Source organism: Astatotilapia calliptera, chromosome 6 (assembly GCF_964374335.1).
Source record: "Astatotilapia calliptera chromosome 6, fAstCal68.1, whole genome shotgun sequence".
Lineage (NCBI taxonomy): Eukaryota > Metazoa > Chordata > Actinopteri > Cichliformes > Cichlidae > Astatotilapia > Astatotilapia calliptera.
In genome coordinates, this window is record NC_137427.1 from 24073978 (window position 1) to 24094558 (window position 20581).

The window sequence follows — 20581 nt, forward strand, 5'->3', positions numbered from 1 at the left end:
ATATGTGCATGAGATATACATGAGATATATACATGAGAATAAGAATTAAGAGTGCTACGTTGAAAGATATATACATGAGTGCAGGTGGTGATCAGTGCCAAACATAGAATGATGCAGTGACACAGCGTAGGGTCATGTGTTAGTGGCGGGTACAGTCATATGGTTATTGTTCATGTGTCCAACAGCAGAGGGGAAGAAACTGTTCTTATGGCGAGAGGTTCTGGTGCGAATGGACCGGAGCCTCCTGCCTGAGGGGAGCAGGTCAAACAGACTGTGTCCAGGGTGAGAAGGGTCAGCTGAGATCCGAGCTGCACGCCGCAATGTCCTGGAGGTGTACAGGTCCTGCAAAGATGGGAGTCTGCAGCCAATCACCTTCTCAGCAGAGCGCACAACACGCTGCAGTCTCTGTTTGTCCCTGATAGTGGCTCCAGCGTACCACACGGTGATGGAGGAGGTGAGGATGGACTCGATTATTGCGGTGTAGAATTGCATCATCGTCCGTGTTGGCAGGTTGAATTTCTTCAGCTGCCTCAGGAAGTACATCCTCTGCTGGGCTTTCTTGATGACGGAGGTGATGGTGGGCTCCCACTTCAGGTCCTGGGTGATGGTGGTACCCAGGAAGCGGAATGAGTCCACAGAGGTGATGGGGGTGTCAGTCAGGATGATGGGGGGGAGTGGGGCTGTGTGCTTCCTGAAGTCCACAATAATCTCCACTGTCTTCTGGGCATTCAGCACCAGGTTGTTGTGGCTGCACCAGGGCACCAGACGTTCAACCTCCCTCCTGTAGGCAGACTCGTCGCCGTCCGAGATGAGTCCAATAACGGTGGTGTCATCTGCAAACTTGATTAGCTTGACAGACTGGTGGGTGGAGGTGCAGCAGTTGGTGTACAGGGAGAAGAGCAGCAATTGTTTAAATTGCTAGCTTTGACTTAGATTTATTTCAAGGTGCTTAATTTGGATTTAAATGACAAAAAGGTCAAAGTCAGTATGAAACCGTGACATTGGCCAGAACTGCACTACGACTGAAATGTTTAATGAATGAAATAAAATGAAGAGTATAGGCGAGTGATTAAAGTGATTAAATGTGGTGAGGTTTGTTTTTTGTCAGAAGGTAGCCACTAAGTTAGAACTTCTGTTCCAGTCCACAAATGATCATTTTCCTGTGTAGTTCACTCTCCTTATAAGGACAATGTAATAATACAGCTACCTATTACATGTTTGATATAACCACAAAGAAGCTGGTTATAGGTATTGAGGAATAGCTCACTGGAACAGAGGAACAGCATGTCTAATCGTTCATTTTATCCACTGAATCAGGGCATTATGCAAAAAAAAAAAAGAAAAAAAGTCAAGAACACGGCATCATAATAACACGTTGTTGCTCTCTGCTCAGTGAAGTCCCCTGATGCAATTACTGAAGACTTTTTCTCTCACACTTTTTGGTACACGCTCTCAGTAATGACGAGATACCTTTTAACTTCTCAGCTAGAGTCATCATCAATAATGTATTCTCATCTGTTTAAAATTTAAAGTGCCACACATTAACGTCCTCCAGCACCTGCTCTTTCACGCTGTCCACCCTCTGCTGAGCCGCTGTTTTACCCCCATCCTCGTCTCCCTCTCTCTCTCTCTTTCTCTTGCTCTCCTCTCACTATAATAAAGACAATGACAACGACTTCTCTTTTACCGCCGAACTAGGGATGTTAAATCAAGCAGGGGCAGAGGAGGCGACAGACCACATAATGTAAGGGCATCGTCCGGATGCCTCCAATTACGCTTTGGCCTTAATTGGTGACAGTGGCAGCGGCGATGAATTCTTTAACAGTCTTGTGCGGTTGTGCCTTTCCGCGCGCAGCGAAGACCTGAGGAGGACAGCTACTCTCTGCAAATGGAAGCTGACAGAAAAGCCACATGGCACAACCAATCTTGGGGAAAAAGGGCATGACAATGACTAAAGGGGCCCGGGCTCTTAAGTAGCTGAGGGTACCTTGCAGGAAAGATGTGTATAATTAAGCGGTCTGCGTTGTGGTTCAGATGGCAAAATCCCATTGTCTTGACAGGAGCTTACTGTTGCCCTTTAGGTGGAGATGCGCAGCAGCGTACGGTCTCATTTTTCCTTCCCTTTTTTTTCTTTCGCACCCCCCCCCCTTAGACCTCTGCGACCAAATTAATCTGCAGTTTTAAAGCTTGAATAAATCCAGTAAGTTAGAGATCTGCAGATCTAAAGGCTGCGCGTCCCTCGGGCTTTTTCTTTCTATGCTTTTTTTTTTTTTTTAAATTTCATTCCCTCCTTTCCTTTGCCCATGGAGATTGACTGGAAGCACTCGGTGTTATCTCCAGGGAGGCAAAGGTTGGTGGGAGGGGGGTGAAGGCCACAGATTTGTCCTTATCTATTCTGAGCACACCTAAAACAAATTAGACCTGGCTACCGTTGCTTATTTGGCTCCCGCACTCTCATTAAGGGGCTGAATCCAAGCTATTTTACTCAAGGTCCTGCTTCCTACCATTTCGGGCCTTGTCTTTTATCACAATAGTAAAGGTTTCCAGGCAGCCATGCCACCTTTTCATCTCACCCATTTCATGTAGTCGTATCAACACAGCACAAAGAACAGAAGGAGGGAGGGAGCGAGGGAGCGAGCGAACATCTCTGTACGCTGGGATGCTGTTTTCCTGCACATGACTTGATGCTGCCCTTTGACATTTGTTAATTGAAAGAGGAATCTGTTCAGCGGGACTTGGCTTTGTCCTTTCCTGCTTTTTTTTCTCCAGTGTTATGTTGCTATTAAAATAGCAGCCTCTCAGGATGTTATTTCAAGTAGATTTCTTTGTCATTACTATTTTATTAATGTAAAAAACAAAACCTACAGAAGCACTCTTTAAGTAAAATTGTTCCTGCCGGTATACTTCCTGCTTCACAATAAGCTGAACTTCCATTTGGAATTAAAAGGAAGTTTCTGTTGAATTATATATTTGCAGAAGGCATGGTAGGCATTAAATCACCGATTTACAGTCTTTAATAGTGAGAGTCATCGGGAAAAAAACATACATTATAAATGCAGTGTCAACAATTATGTAAAATTCAACAGCTGAATTTGTAGCATAGCTAGAATATCTCGCAGGAACTGGTCAGGATGGTCAGGATTCAGCCTGGATTGCTTCACCGTCTGGTGCCATGCTATGTATAATAAAATCTATGACAACTGAACTGATAAATTATAAAGTGTAAGGACAGAGTCCAAAGATTTCTCAGAAAAATAAATGTTTTAAAGCTTTTCTGAGACACATTCAGTTCACACGCAGAATTGTTTATGAACATCCACATGATCATGAACAGAAGCACCAACGATTCCCAATAAACTGAATGTATTTAGATCTTTGAACCACTTGTTGTACGCCACCTTAGAGATAATATTTCTCAAACATGGGCTCAGTGCTCTGACATAAACCCGAAGGGTTAAAATAAATGGAAAGCAAACAGAAAACACCAAAATATACACAACATATGTGTAAACATAATATTCTAGTAGTAAGTAATATAAGATGTGATTTTGGCCTTTATTTGACACCCGCGCCTCTGCAGCACCTTTGGTTTGGGTTGACAGTCTAAGCAGGTGAGTCATAGCAGCATCCTGGTAACATAATGGTAATTTTGAGAACTATTAGCAGAAAGATGAGGCTATGTTCACCACAAGGCCAAACGCTGTATTTGGGGGGGTGGGGAGTAAGCATAACTACAAAGAGTGAAATTGATACATACGTATACATTTTTACGTACTTTAATTGTTTTGTTCGGTGCAGCACAGTTTGTACTGTATCTTCACTGGCAAACATTAAGAAATTTAAAATAAGACTATGCAGAAATAAGAGCTGGAGTGAGGCAGACAGGTGAGGTAAACAGAGGTGAAGATGCAGCTTACCCTCATACAAGTATAGCATTTGAAAGTTAATGAAGGACCTCTGAGCCATCTGAGCTAAAGCTATGCAAAGGTAACTGCTCAGGAAATGTTAGGTTAGATGAGATTCCTCTGCCAGACTAATCCATCCTGGAGCCTGAGAGCAGCACAGAGACGGAGCAGACAGAGAGCAGAATCTGCTGCAGAACAGCACAGCGGTGACAGAGGGCAATTCTCTAGGGCCTTGCATTAGCGCGCTAAATTAAAGGGGGTATTAGATTAAATTGGCTCTCCGATTTCAGGGGTGTGAGTAAAATTCTGATTTGCATTTCCACCGCTGCTTAAGATATAATTAGTTCAGGGTGATTCCCATGTGGAAAACACTGACAGCCAAATCTAACTGGCTGCCAGTAGCTTATCGTCTCTTCCAAGGCAAAAGGTAGACTTGGCTCATGTTCAGTGTGTGCGTTTGTGACTGAGTAGTTAGATGCTAGATTGTGTGTGCGTGTGTGTTTGCGTACATCTTGTGTGTGCGAGAGAAAAAGAGGAAGAAGAAGAAAAGGTGACACGCAGAGTGCAACTACGTGTTACAACATGTGATGCTGCGCATATTGCGTGCACCATTTGACTCCTCACACTTTTTAATAAAATCCCAACGAACCCCGAGCGTCGTCAACAAGGCGAAAAGACACCCACTCAGTGCCAACGTACATAAAACTGCACAACTTCACACCTCTGAGATGCCTTTAAATGCAAGCCCATTTACACTGCAGAAGGCGCACCTGTAATTACAGTTCCAGAGTCAAAAATAACAATTAGCGCTGGAGAAGTCCATACTAGGAATTACTGAACTAAGAGAAAAAGCTTTTAAATCCAAGTTAGGATTTGTTTGGGGGGCTTCACACCCTCGGTAATTCTAACCTTCTTTGCAAATGGATGTTTTCCAAAAAGTGATGCTACCCATGGATTATGAGCTCGGGCCCAGCTTCCTGGACACCTGTTTGGAACACCTGTTAGTACATCATCTATAGAGTCAGCATCCGATGAGCTTCAGACTGACACCTCGGCAATATCCACATCCAGCTCATACTCAATAACCTCCTTAATGGCCCATTTAATTAAACTCTTAAACCTTAATTTTTTTGCCCCTTAATAGCAGAGTCTTGTACACTGTATGACAAGTCATGCGTGCAGTATGATCCCACTACTGTTTTCTAAATCTAAGCTTCAGCATGTTTTAAGAGAAACATCCAAACCTGACACATTTGATTCTGCATGACGCCACCAAACATTTAAAAATATTTAAAATGCAAGCCTCGAAAGTCTCTTTGCTAAACAGTCGCTTTTTATATTTGTAATGTCTGTCCTTTAAAATCATTGTCTTTATCCCCACTGTGACATTATTTCTACTTGCCTGAGAGCAAACCATCTCAGTTCATAGACACCCACTATTGTTATGGATGTATTTATTTATTTATTGAAATCTTGATTTCTCTTCCAAAAAGGTTGAAATCCTCCCACTTCACTGAGAGATTCGTTCACCCTGTTTTCTAAAAGAAAACGGTGAGAAAGGGTGAATGCACAAACATGCACTTCGTACACATGCCATGCAATAAATTTATAACTTCTGAAATAATGCAGAATTTAAACAATAAACTTTGATGGTGTGCCTTCAGAGCTTGCGTGTAACAGCTGATCATTTTAAGGGATTAAGTTGAGTAAAACAGACATGTAGATTACTGTGTCGTTGACCAAGAAGCAAAGCTTTGGAGGTTCTGGACTGGAGAAATTGATTACAAGGTGCTAATGTTGCCAGGCTGTGACTGAATTGATGGAAAATCTCTATGTGGCAAACAAAAGTGACATTTATGATAAATAACAAAACGTTACATCACAGACTTGGGCATTGGTGGAGTCAACATTGTATTACTGAACACGTGTGAGAACCAAACAAGAATCAGACAAACGGATGTCTTGACTTGACTTCAGATTTAGCAAAGCATACATCCATATATGGTGTTTTTCCTCGAAGATTAGGTAATATTTCAGAATTAACCTTGTTATCCTCCCTGTGTAATCTCCTGATTAGAGAACAAATTATCTGGCACTCGGGCTGCATTTGGTGGAAACTCATCCAGGCGCATGTTAAGTCATAACCTCAGGATAATCAGAACCATATTTGCAACTCAACATTCGTATTCCGCCTTTGCACCTGATAATCAAATGTCAGCAGGTAAATAGATCAATTAAAACAAATCTTTAAAAACAATTCAGCCCTGTGTCCTAATGAAGCCTCTTGCTAGCTCTCAGTTAAGCCGATTCCTAATATGTTTTTCCCTTTCCTAAGTGGACCAGATTATTATTATTTTTTTATGCATCATGCCCCAGACTGATGCATAATTGCCCATAATGGCGTACATATAATGTAAAATGACTTTATCTCCACCCCACTGTGATATGCACAATCAATTCATACAGGATAAGTGTGAAGGGATCCGTCTGGGTGCTTTATTCCCCTCCCCAAATAAAACTTGGGGGATGTTTTGAGAAACGCCATCAGCAGCTCTGCCATCACTCTCGCCATCTCTTGGTGGTCGGAGGCTGAGGCTTTGTGAGATATTGATTCTCCCCATCCAGAGACGGTTTCCATAATTGGTTAAAATGACCGGGTGCAGAGAGAGATGGCTCTCTGCTGAAAACCATTTCCCAGCCCTGCTTGGAGCTGAGCCAAGCTCGGGGTTGTTCGGATGCGTTCCAGCCCCAGCCTGACTGGCAGCAATTAGGGGTGTCTGAGCCAAGCTCAGCTTGCGCTCCGCACAAACACCCCTAATTACTGCCAATTAGGCTAGGCGGGTAGGCAGATTTGAGAAACCGGGGGGATGTTCAGGCATGGGTGGGCATGGAAACAATTTTCAAGGGCTTAGAACGTGACTGGATGAAAAGGTTAATGCTTTGGAGTGCAAGGGGATAATAACAAAAGAAGGGGAAGCAGAGCCCCGGTTCTCACCTCCAGCGATGAGCCTGGCTTCTTTTTCAGCTCCTCACATTTCCTAAATTTGCAGATCTGGTGGCCCGTTTTGCGGTTCCGACAACTGCTGCAGACACCACAGTTGATTAGCCGCCTGCAGGGTGCACAGACCCCACACCTTTTCCTTTTCTTCTTTGCTGGGTTTCCACTGGATGCTGAGGAATTATTCTGTGGGCAGTCTGCCAGATTGGCAATTTGAAACGCACTGTCTGTAACGGCTGCTGAGGCTGCGGGGGAGTGAAGGGCTGTCATGACGATGACCCCGGGAGGTAATGAGATGCCCCCTAAAGCCGGAATAGCGGAAAAAGTTCCAACGCGTTCTGGGAGATTCATTATCTCTGCTTCAGCAGCGCCGCATTTCAGCTTGTTCATGCATTCTCCTGCTAAAGGTCTGCAGTGTTCGGGGGATAAGGTAGAGAGGAAATTATTATTTGCCATTTGCAGCGTCTCTGGCGGCACGCCAGGCTTCCCCGGCCTCTGGGAGTCATTTCTATGCATGCTGGTCCTATTAGGGTTTATTGCCGCTGATTTCCTTCCCCAGAGCATGGCGTTATCACAGTTCCAAGGGGACATACCAATTCTAGCACTGGGAAAAATGGGCGTCGTGATGCGGGCAATCTTAGCAGTCTGTGGAAATGCCCCATTGGTTTTATAAAAGTTTGCAAAAGACCTGTACCTTTCCATTTCTGCATTATAATCCAAAAGCTGACTTAATCCACCATCCTGAAGATTATCCTTTTGTAGCAGAGACACATCTGCATTCTGTCCATTTTCAATGCAAAGTGCATTGTTTATGTTAGACATGGCTGAGGAACGCTAGTCAGTGTTTAGGAGAAGAGATTGAGGTTACAGCGGCCTTCGTCAAAGTGAAGCTGGTTACGAACAACGAGTTACCATCCTGGTTTGTCTCCTCCAGAGCTAAAAAGAAAAAGAAAACAAAACAAATGAGAAGAAAACAACAGTTACACACGAAAGAGACAAATACTTTCATCCTGATCACTTTCCACTTCTCAATTTCAACTTTTCTCTGAAAAAGAGAGGCTGATATTGTGAAGAATCCTCTGGCACAGTGTTTATACTCTGACAGTATAATCACAAAAAGTCATCAAGTGACAATAACGTGATGGCTGTGACAGACCAACATGTCATTATTATTATTGAGAGAAAAATTTTTGCATGTTTATTTTAAAAGATTCTCTTGCCAGGGTCTTCTTACTTATTTTCAAGAAAACTCAATCTGCTGCTTCACAGAATAAACACAAACATCTGGATATGCAGTAGTGCATTTAATAAAAACATGAAAATTTAAATATTCTATCCAAAATCATATTATTTTGGGAAAGTTAGAAGAGAGCCTCATGTCATGTGAAGACGTGCACAAAATTCCTGCAGGAGGTTCTTAAAAATAATCTGGCTTGGATGTGAGGATTTACAGAGTTAAACATTTTCAAATCTCTTGATTTTCGCCTGTAGTAACAGTAATTGCAAAGCTGGCCCATCCCTGTAAACAAGACTCTGACCAGCCTGAGCAGCAAGTGGTATTCATTCATGGCCAGCTCGATTACATTTACTCTGTGACAGCGCTCAGTGATAGCCACTGGTGAATTTCCAACCAGATCATGGACCAGACCAACTACAGTGTCAGCTGCCTCAGGACGGGACGCATGCATGTGTGTGTCCATGTGTGTGTGTGTTTGTGGGGGGTGCGGGTGCTCCATTTCCTCTCTCACTCTCTCTCTCCCCCAGTCTGTCTGGATTTGGTTTCCACAGATAAAAGCCCATTAGACACATCTCCCCTACTTCCATTACCTTTTTCTGGGCTTTCTCTCTTAATTGCCAAAGCTGATCCATTGCTAGAACACTAAAGCATTTCAAATCACTTCCATGGTGCTACCCAGCAGCTGTCTTGAAAAGAATGAATTATAAATATGCACACACAGAACAAGAGGTATCACACTGGGTGGCATTATCAAAGTCCTCAATATACTAAAGTGTATCCACTACTAAACATGCCCAAAGAGTCAAGCATTTGTCCCGTTAACCTGACACCAGATTATCAGGAGAATAAAATCTAAATAATGTTCCATACGGTTTTATATAGATATATTTTTTTCTCTCTTTCCAGCAATTCTTGAGGTCTCGGTACACTTTACACTTTTAATTTTCACAAAGCAAATGTGAGAAGACGAGTTTTCTCCACCATAGTCTCCAAATCTGGAAGTTCAATGTCAGTGTGGCATCTGAAACAACCGCCAGCCACCCGTAAACAAAACCTCCTTGGCTTAATGATCAGCCCTCCTCAGGGTCATTATTACTTAATCAATTCACCCCTGGAGCGAAATACGCAGCCCAAAGGCAATCAAGTCACGGACATTGATTTTCAGCCTGTAAACAAAGTTTAGAGAGACAGAAATGTTCAATACTCGAAGCTGGAGAGACAGAGAGAGAAAGAGGGGGAGAGGAGAAAGATAACCAGAGAAAGGTGGAGAGTGCGAAAGGGAGACCGAAGAAAGAAAAGTAAATAAATAAATAAACAAAACACGTCCGGTGATCAGCAGCTGTACCTCTGCTGTGCTGCACAATGATGCCATTAATTACACCCAGCCTGGTCTGAGCTAGACATCCAGATCAAAGGTCATGCATAGATAATCCGGAGAGGGAGTGCGGTGTAACAGTGCGAATAAAAGCCCCATAAAAATAATCTGACACTGGCCGGATCACTTGGCAGCCACACGGACACAAATCGGGACAGCAAAACGGGAGGGTAAAACACATGCAACCGGACGCCAAAATAAGGATGGACAAACACTCGGAGCGAGAGGGAAAGCTTGAGAGAGAGAGAGCGAGAGAGAGAGAAGAAGGGAGAGAGGGAGAGAGCATCACCTACCAGGTTCCTGTTGAGAAGAGCTCCCAAGATGCTACCAGCCGGAGACCGTGTAACGGCACATCACTGCGAAGGGATACGCGGGGGGGAAATAATGCAAAGACGCGAGAAGACGCACAGACATAGGCTGCCGGAGGAGAACAGGGAGACTGTGTGTGTGTGTGTGTGTGTGTGTGTGTGTATGTATGTGTGTGTGCTGAGAACGCTCAAAACAAAAGGATCATTTTTATCGACTTTCTGGACACGCTAGGGGGGGGGAAGGTTGAAAAGTGCATAAATAAGCCAAAAGGTGTCGGACGAAAAAGAGAGAGAAGGGGGAAGCGGAAATCGCAGAGGTGGTTAGGTGTTTCCTCTCTTCTTGATCCGGAGGCTGTATTGTGTGTGTCTGCCTGGTCTCAGTTCAGCCCGTGTCTCCTGTCGCTGTGTGTGGCTGATTGGTGCTGAGGTGAGGAAGCAGGGATGTGGACACCTACTGATCATTGGCTGGAAATTACTATAGAAACACTCGGGAGGTGGGAGGGATGGATGGCTCAGGGCGCCCTACAGGGAGAAAATATCTACGGCAAATTTCTGCGTCTTCAACCCTCGTGGTGTCCTCTTTCACCCCTTTATTTTGACAAAAATATTTTTAATATACTTCTTTAATAATGTCACATTTAGAGGGGGGGGGGGGGGGGGACGCGTCTTTTAATAAGAGTTGGGGTAACTTGTCAAATTAATTTGAATGGAGCTGAGCTGTGATTAAGATAAAATGCCTCCACCAACCCTCCCCCCGTCCATCGACCGCCATAATTACCAAGACCTCGAGGATTCATCACATTGTAAGTCCTGCCTGCTCACCACCCATGCCTACACACTTCCCGTTGACAAAAGGATCTTGCCTGGCACATTTTACACCATGAGTCCCAGTGTGTGGCAGTCCCGTCCGATCAGGTTATGATGGGACCTTCACCTTTTTAATCCCATTCTTGGTTTTACGGTACTTTGCATTATAGAGAAAAAACAAATACAATACACAATGTTTGTCTTTACTGTTTCAATAAAACAGAAGGTGAATAAGATATAAACTTATCACCAAAAATTAGGAAATTTGTGTTTGGTTGATTTTTTGTAAGGAAAATGCATTTGTGGGTTACGCTCATGACAAACTTGCCAGATCATCTCTGCCAGTACTAAACAGCTTATTTTGCTATCGACTTTTGTTTTATTTTATTGGATTGGATGATTGAAGTCTGAAGAAACAGAAGCATATTAGGAATTTAACAATTTATTCATTTAACAAGCAGGAGCCTCAGCAGCATGTGGAAGAACCGTACACAGCCTGGCTCCTCCTCCCCATACTGGTCACCAGCTTGGTCACACACTGCTGTTGGATGACATCACATTCACCAGAATTTGTAGCAAAAATTAGCCAGTGTGGGGGTTTTTTGGTTTTTTTTTTGGTAAATTGTGCTCGAACTGCACAACAAGAGGTCAGTGGGGTTGAGTTCAGGAATGCAGGCAGTCACCTGTAATCTCCACTCCCAAACTTGAGGTAGTCTCTGGGCTCATCGCTTAACATAATGTTCCTCCACATGTTCAGGTTCCAGCGGACATGTTGCCAACACCAGAGCAAATAGGTCTGATGATAAAGCGCATTCATGGCAGGTTTCCTGGCAAGTATTTCATGGTGCAAGCAACATACTCACCCCTGCTGCTCAACCCGAAAATGCATTTTCGGGTTGAGCATTTAAGGGGAAATAAACAGGTTTACCAACAGTATAATATCAAAGTCAACTTTATTGTCAAAAACAATATGTAGAGATCAAACACAGGAATTTGAAATTGCAGTGCTCCCAAAGACCTCAGTGTTACACTTAAACAAACATAAATAAAAATTTTATATACAATCTTATGAATACATTATTTAGTACCAAGAAGCTTTGTTACAACAAAGAAATAATCTACTGAACACAATTTCCTTAGTTTTTCAGCTCAGTATAGAATATGGCAATCATAACAATAATCATTTAATTCATAATAGGGCCCAAATCTTACCATTTTTCATGTTCTCTTAAGTTGCACGACATTTCCTGAGTTAATCATCAGAAATTCAGAGACTGATGTGACAGCATCTATTTCTTGTTTTGTTTCACTAAAGATCCCAAACCCCAAATATATTCAATTTACAGTCATTAGAAAAAACAAAACAACAAATGTTGATACTTGAGACAAAAAAATGGAAAAACAAACCACCAACTTTCTCGTGTTTTTGTTGATACGATTCATTATCTGAGTTTCTACAAGCTGATTTTCTGTCAATCGGTGAGACGATCAATCATTTCGACTCCGCTGCAAAATGGCATTATGTCGCAGAGGAATACACAGTCCCTGCGTCGCTTCTACTTTTAAAGCACGCTTATGTGTGAGTAAACACAGTGACAGCTGCACTGACACATTTCTAAGCCATAATCTTCCAGGTGAGCTGTGCGGCGCAGGCCTATGGGCTGCTAAAGGCGACGCTTTGATGACTGTGTTTAGAGGTGGCAATAGAGAGGACGAGGAAGAAGCGCAAACTTCTGTGATAAGGGTTGTACAATTTTATGTAAACATCTTTTAAACTTTGTTCAGAAATGATATTTGGATTATAAAAGTCATTTCTTCAAATTCAAACATAATTCTTTAAGAGTATTCCAACATTTTAAAGTACTGATCAGGAAAAAGGTAAAGATTTGTGTTTTACTGTAGTTTAATGGTAAAATGCAGTGAATATGCAACACAAACTATAACGATAAATGCACCTCACCTCAAATTTACTGATGAAGCTCCATGACGTAACAACTGATTTGGGTGTAAGTCTTTCCTTTGTTTTTGTTTTGTACCTGACAAACCTCTCTGTCTACAAGAAACCCTTTGTGCCTAAAAAAGGTCTGACCTGACAAACCTTCACCTTCACCTTTAACCCTTCACCTCTGTGAAGTCATTGCTAGTCAGTCATAATGGGCACAATGATTTGTTTGGAATAACTCAGGATGTGTACCAGAGCTTTCCCGACAGACTTAGAGGAGGAAAACAGCCTTGGCATGATGTGCACAGTTATGAGAGCTGTAATATTAAAATCCTATTGTGACATCATCATTTTAAGGGGGTTGTTATGCCACAAGCTATACAGTCATGCACCGATGAAGTCACTCAGCGCTGGTGGTGTGGGGGAAAGGAGCAATGCTGAAAGACCTGAAGGATTAATCTGACATAGAACCGTATATACTACCTATGAACTTGGCATCATGTGTGTGAAAAACTGGAGGTAAAAGTGACAGAGGAGGGATGAATCGATCTTACACTGAAATAACAGCTGACAGCAGCAGAGAGACCATTAAAAAAACTGAGAGCTGTAAAATTACTGGCTCCCAGTCAGAGGTTAAGGCAAAATTTGATTGGTTTAACTGAGGAAAGTGCATTCTCAGTCAGCTGATGTGATGAGTTAGGAGAAAGAAGACAGAGAATGTAAATAAGGAGCATAAGCAAGAGATTGTCTTCCTCAGAGCACTGTATTAAACTTATTATGTCCCAGCAGTGAGTAGAAGCAGTGGTGCATGGGCATGTTTAGGAAAATTGGTAGGTGTATCAACAAAAGTGTTAATATGTGTGGTTAAGTGTGCGTGTATATGTGATTAGGAAGTCAGAGATTGGTTTGTTTGGGTCTGGAGTAGTGAAGTTTAGTATCAACAGTCTCACACTCAACTGTCATCTTTAAGCTGAGGCTACTTTTATACGTTGTTCACTCTTTTCCATCTCTAAATAGAAAAAAAAAATTTGACCACTGCGTTTGCTCTGTCAGTTATTATTGCACAACAAATTAATAAACTCAGATGTTTGCTCATATACACAAACATTACGCCCACTGACAGGTGAAGTCAAGGATTTGAGTTGTCAAGGGCCAAATTGTGATGGCTGGATGACTGGGTCTCTCCAGAACTGGAGATCTTGTTACGTGTTCCTGGTCTGCAGTGATCAGTATTTAGCAGAAGTGATCCAAGGAAAGAACACTGGCAAACCAGTGACAGGGTCATGGACAACCAAGATTCACTGACACACATGGACAGCGAAGCTGGCCTGTATGGTCCGATCGAACAGACGATGCAGCAGTTAGCATCAAGATAATGAACCCTGGCACGAAGCAAAAAATGATTTAGAAATGGTTTGAGGAGCACAACAACAAGTTCCAGGTGTTGACTTGGCCTCCAAGTTTCCCAAATCTCAATCCAATCAGGCATCTGTTGGTTGATCTTGTTACAGATACCACAGCACACCTTCGGGGGTCTAGTGGAGTCCATGCCTCAATGGGTCAGGAAAAATAGGAACCAGCACAATGCTAGGCAGGTGGCCATGATGTTATGTAAATGTTGTGCAGCATGTAAAGGCTTTGCAATCATGAAATGAAATCCAAGGAAATGAATGCTTCAGAGTTCTTCACAGACAGATCATCATGAATCCGTGTAAATGCTCAAATACACTCTGCATGTAACATTAGTTTTAAACTTATGTAAATGAAGAAAACACAAAAATCTTTAAAAATGATTACTTCAAATTCAAACTGGAGACATAACACACACAACAAAAAAATCACACCAGCTGTTATATTTCTTTTCCCACTTTGCTTACTTATAGATCCCTACCATTGAAGGTCTGCCTGGCTTTGTGTAGCCCCGTGATAGATACAACCGAAAAAATTAAAGAAAAGATTTCCACAGCCTCCTTCATATTCATCGTAATGTGTGTTTTATGCAATTTCTATAAATCGTTTTTCTTTTTCTTGTTTTGATCACTGTAGCGCGGTGTCCTTTTCACACCGCCCTGTACCACATGCTGTTTTGAGACTACAAAATGCATTTTACAGTTTTGGGGTTTTTTTTGCAAAGGATAAATCCTGAATAAATTTGTCTTGACATTTGCCTAAAATAATGATCAATCAGAGCTTTTGTTCTTAGACATGAGACTTGATTGACAGTTACTTTAAAGAAGAAGAAGAAGAAGAAGAAGAAGAAGAAGAACCTCTCTTGAAGTGAGATCGGTATCAGAAACTGTGCATCTGTGTGTGGAAGCTCCTCTCTCTGAAAATCATTTCATCTTCCTGGCGATAATAGCCCCCAAGGGAAATCTGCCTAGGTGGTCTTAACCTCTCAGTCTGCAGAGCCACGGCAGTGTATGGGTCTCTAGCAGTGGGAGGCATGAACCTTCGTGGCAGGCCTTTGTTCCTATCTGTGTGCTGCTGGCATTGCTTCCCATGCATCTGCTCCTCCCCCTGTTTCCTTGAGCTTTCCACTGAACTCAGAGGAGTAATTAATAACCATGACCCCCTGATTTAAATGTAGCCTGCATTTGGTCGATGGGAACAGAATCACGGAGGAGTGAAGTTGTAAGACATGGGTGTTTGAGGATTGATGGTGTGTATCCATTGATTCATCCGTTTCAATGTGATCCGAGCTCCGTGCTCACATCTGTGAGGGGGGGGAAAGGCAGTGATCATACAGGAACCCCGCTCATATTCATCCTCCTTTTCTTGCCTCGCGAGATTAGAAAAAAATGATGCAAACAAAACATATTTCACAAGAAAGGAAAATTATTAAGCTTTGGTGGACATGGAATGATCCACATAATGATAGGAAGCGAGTAACTGCGTCATACCCGAGCTTGTTAATTCAAACGCTCTATACTTCTGTTTTGCTTTAGATGGCTCAAAAGGCTTTCAGGGTGTAATGATGTTTGTGTGCAAGTGAGGAAAAACCACAGCAGAGCCACAACTGTTTCTCCGATGAAATAAAATGTCTGACCAGAAAGAGGGAGGAGCTTGACTGTAACTTCTGGAGGTGTTTCTGATGGGCTCCCACAGACTGTTAAGGTAAACAGCATTCCTTTGAGGCCTTCAAAGCATGAAGACGCAGACACAGATGGAAAGAGAGTGAAGAGAGACTAAGAGAAAAAGAGGGCTAGAGCAACTTGGGAAAATAAACAGTGGGAGATTATGGGTTTGGCAGTGATGCACCAGAGTGTAGCAGCAACCTTGGCAGCATTTATTCAGAAAGCAGCCTCACTTCCTCCTGCAGTCTTTAATATATGATGCCCTCACCTTTTGCACATTAGCCTTCTGCTGTGATTTAACTGTTTTACGCTGCTTCCTTGGGTTGCATTTGAGCGATTCCACCTCCCATTGCAATTACCTGCTAATTGGAGTGTATAGAGCGCACCTCATTGTGCTGAAAAGAAACTCCCAGCACACGGTCTACTACAGGTGATGGCATCTACACACAATCACTCCCACACAAAACGCAGCTTAGACCTGAGGAAAGGAATATCTTCATGTAGCCTACATGAATGAAAATTTGGGGTCAACGCTGTAGATCTTTAGAGCTAGAGCTTAGAACTTTCTTAAAAATGGCAGGAACCACAGGAACACAACTTGCAGAATACTTTACCAATAGTTATGAGCGTAAAGTGCTACAACACGTAGTTCATCACATGCAGCTGCATATGAGACTGCATAGCTACAGAACAGTGCCAGTGTTAACCCACTCCAACCAGCCCGTTCTCCAGAGGTGTGGACTCGAGTCACATGACTTGGACTCGAGTCAGACTCGAGTCATTAATTTTATGACTTTAGACTTGACTTGAAAAAATGTTCTAAGACTTGTGACTTGACTTGGACTTTTACACCAATGACCTGGGACTTGAATTGGACTTGAACCGGTTTACTTGAAAAGACTTGATATTTTACCCCAAATATAAAATTTAACACGCATATTATATAGAGATTGAAAATGTGACGTCATTCACGGGTAGAACCGCAAAGGATTCTGGGAACTCGTGGCAAGAGGTACTAGCGCGTGCAGGCTTTCAATTGAAATCAGTCACACAGCGATAAAAAGAAACACAAAAATGTCAAGAAGCTGTTGTATTATTAACTGCAATAGCTGGTCGCATGACAGCCACTGGAAGCCGACGGGTAAAGAGATCGGTTGTTATCGGATTACGACGTTTAAGAGAAATTGTTCGAGCCATGTTTCCGAAGTGACAAACAGGCGACGGATGGCCTGGATTGCAGCCATTCAAAGATCAAATTTAACGTCACAGAACACTCCAGCTCACAGGTTAGTCTGCTCCAAGCATTTCCACAAAGGTCAGTCTGCTGTTGTAGTTAATACGTCATTTTCATAACATAATTGGTGATATAGGTTACAAGCAAGTCTGGCGCTGAACAGAAATTGTCGCGCTATGCTCCTTTGTTTATTGTGCATAAATAGTGAATTGTCCTGACACAATATTGCGTTTCGCTTCTGTTATTATGGTACATTGACAAAAACATATACTTTTATTCACAGGGTAAAACAGTTGTTTTGTATCACTAATTGTCCAGTACGATTACAGCATACAATATTATTGTCACTGCTACATTTCTGTAAGGCGTACCAGAAATTATTTCCACTACTAATTAATTACCGTTGAGCTCAAAGGTCCTATTAATAAACGGTTAACGAATGTGTATTTATGAAGACGATTTGTGAGACTGGTAAACTTATGATACATACGATGGTCTTTCGTTCTACACGGTGCATTTCAAGGTCCTGTAGCCATCCGGCGGTAAACTGTACCTGGGCTTGTTGCAGTGACCTGAAGTTACTAAACTTCATGAGTGTATGCACTCACTCCAAGAACCGTATGATTATAAATATGCATATAAATATGAGATAGCTGACTTCATCTAACTAGCAAATGTTTTCCAGGCTACGGTGATGCAGTTTTTTTTTAATGTGTATGATATTTTTGTCATGCGATTTTAAAGCCGGTCCTACAACCGCATCCAAGAATAACATGCAGCTTATCTCAGAACTGTCGGTGAAAATTATTCTTGGAGCTAAGTTTAATTGAGCTGCATTTTAAAGAGGTGCAATTTCACAATTTGTGTATATTTTCTAAGTTCACTATTTTGTCATGTGTTGAGAAAAACACAGATTTAAAAATTACATGGTCTAATATTTACATTTAGCATAACTGCAACATGCTTTTTTTTGTTTTTTTTAATGACTCGAAAGGACTTGAAATTCAAAATTTCAGACTTGTGACTTGACTTGGACTTTTACACCAGTGACTTGAGACTCGACTCTGACTTGCCTGACATTACTTGAGACTTGACTTGAGACTTGAGGATAAAGACTTGAGACTTACTTGAGACTTGCAAAACAATGACTTGGTCCCACCTCTGCCGTTCTCATTCCCAGGGTATCAATTACTGCAGCTTTGTCAAAGCTTCTGGCATCTCCAAATTAAGCACAAGCTGTCCTTTGGCATCGGTGCCATGATGCACTGGGGGGTTTTTGGTGACAGTGAGATGGGTCTCTCATTCCCAAGTTGTCAAATATGGAAGTTCATAGAGGATCCCTTGGAACCACATTTTAAACCCAAGGGTAAGTGCCATTTTTCAAATTGCAGGCTTAATGCTGTGAATTAGCAGTTTTTTTTTGTTTTTTTACCCAAAACATATTTTCCTAAAACTAACAAAGTAGCTTTTAGTGTTTGAACCAGGCCAACAACTAGAATAAAGAGTAAAAAACAAATAAGCAAACAAATAAGCAAGTAAAAACCAAGTTCAAAACACAACTTCGAAATAGGGTGTGAAATACTGCTGCTATTTGTGACAGTGCCGCCTCACTTTATGCGGCAAGTAGCATCATGCTGTCCCAGATACCACAGGAAACTTTCATAGATTTTCAGAGGTGGAAATAGGAAAACAACTGGTTTTGAGGCAGTCTAATGTACTGCTTTGGCTCTTTGATGTTGCTTTGAGGAAACAGCGAAATAGTTTTGAAAAAATATATATATATATTTTCTCTTTTTTTTTAACTTTGCTTAGCATTTGCTTATTTGGTCTTTCCTGGGGTGGCACTGTCACTTGGTGTTCGCTCTCTCTGCGGTAGAATATCACTTCCTGGTCCAACACACTGGTGTTTTTGAGTAGCTTATCTTATCTGCGTAACAATTTAATTAAAAACTTAGACATAACTTCTTATTTCATTGTGTAATCTTCACGTGCTTCATCCAAAGCACACGCTCTGTGTATTCACTCGCTAATGTATAGTCAAAGTATTCACTTACTGTTTCTTTAGGGTTTTGCTATCTTAACTTAGCTTATAGCCGACTTGCTAGCAGCGTGGCCTCTTCACCTGTCCCCCCTGCACTTTCATGGATCACCTAATTGGAGACTTGGCTTTGCACCCTCGAAAACCCGTAGCTAGCAGGGTCCCTGTAGCTGGTGCCCCGCTAGCTGTCTCCCAGCAGACTGTCCCTAGCAGCTGGGGAAACAGGATGGTTAGGTGACGGTGAGGACGAAGCGTAGTTCTGAACAGAAGCCTCTGGTACACCACCAACCTGTTCATGTGTCTAACCTGTTCATGGATCAAACTCCGGTAATTGGCGATTCTGTTCTGAGACGTGAAGTTAGAGAGATAGGATACAGTTTCACTGCTATACAAATAACGCCCAACTTTATCTATCCATGAAGTCAGATAACACACACCAATTAGTTAAACTACAAGAATGTCTTCAAGACATGAAGAACTGGATGACCTCTAATTTTCTGCTTCTAAATTCAGATAAAACTGAGTTTATTGTACTTGGCCTTGAAAATCTTAGAAATATGGTATGTAACACAATTTTTACTCTCAATGGCATTACCTTGGGCTTTACTGTGAGGAACCTTGGAGTCATTTTGGACCAGGATATGTCCTTCAATACACATATTAAACTAATATGGAGGACTGCTTTCTTCCTTTCTAAAATTAGAAATATCCTGTGTCAGAGTGATGCTGAAAAACTAGTTTATGCATTTATTACTTCTAGGCCCAGGCTCATAGAAAACAGGTCTTCCCCAGATCCAGCATCAAGCTGGCACTTCTGACTGACTGGTGTCAATGCAGAGACCATGTCAACCAGATGTGGGCCAGGTCTGGCAATGACGGCACTATGTATGTTCCTATTTTCCTATTTTAGTTAGAAGACCCAAATGCCATGTTGCAATACTATACAACTATGGTAGCCAATGTTTCAAATGCAGGTTTGACAGGTTTGTGAGTGTACACTTTATTCAAAACCTAGTGAGGGTTTACTGGAGGTAAAGCAGAGTTAGAGCAGGTCACCTACTGATTGGAAGGTTAGTGGTTCGATCCCAGGCTCCTTCAGTCTGCATGTCAAGAATGTGAATGTAGTTAGGAAGCACTCAGTTTAGAGAAAGTGTGCGATTGGGTGAATATAGAATGTTGTATAGAGCACTTTAAGTAATCCGGGAGAGTAGAAAAGCGCTATATAAGAATCAGTCCATTCACTGTCTGAACAGATTTTCGTCATTTTATTTTTGCACTACTATGTTCCGGCACATGTTGTTATTACATGGCTTGATTAAAGTACACATTAGGCTGACATCTGGGGCCAGAGCTGAAACTGTCCTGGGCCAGCACAGGGCCAGTGGTGTGTCTGCAACTGGCCCGTGGCTGCAGACAACTTACACATGGCCCACATACCGCAAAGAATGATGGCCCTTTGGTGGCCCAGATCAGGTTTGCCAAAGGTAATCCACATATGGGCTAGCACAGGACCACCAGTGTGTCTGCAACTGGCCTTGTGCTGGCCCATGTGTGGGCCACCTCTGGCAAACCAGATCTGGGCCACCAAAGGGCCATCATTCTTTGTGGTATGTGGGCCATATGTAAGCACATTGTGTGGGCCAGATCCAGGCCATACCAGTTT

General features: G+C 42.3%; 1 protein-coding gene across 2 annotated transcripts in view; it reads right to left on the minus strand.

The window, feature by feature from the left end:
- The window catches only part of cxxc4 (CXXC finger 4), a 29610-nt gene extending 19205 nt beyond the window's left edge, over nucleotides 1-10405 (minus strand). Inside the window, exons 1-2 of one of the 2 annotated variants that reach the window (XM_026171203.2) lie at nucleotides 9809-10405; nucleotides 6901-7839 (exon numbers count right to left, since the gene is read on the minus strand). In XM_026171203.2, the coding sequence (XP_026026988.1) occupies nucleotides 6901-7725 (825 nt within the window). In that variant the 5' untranslated portion in view covers nucleotides 7726-7839; nucleotides 9809-10405. Of the gene's footprint in view, nucleotides 1-6900; nucleotides 7840-9485; nucleotides 9683-9808 lie in introns of those variants that run through there. The other variant, XM_026171204.2, reaches the window with a different exon arrangement.
- Between the last annotated feature and the right edge of the window lie 10176 nt (nucleotides 10406-20581).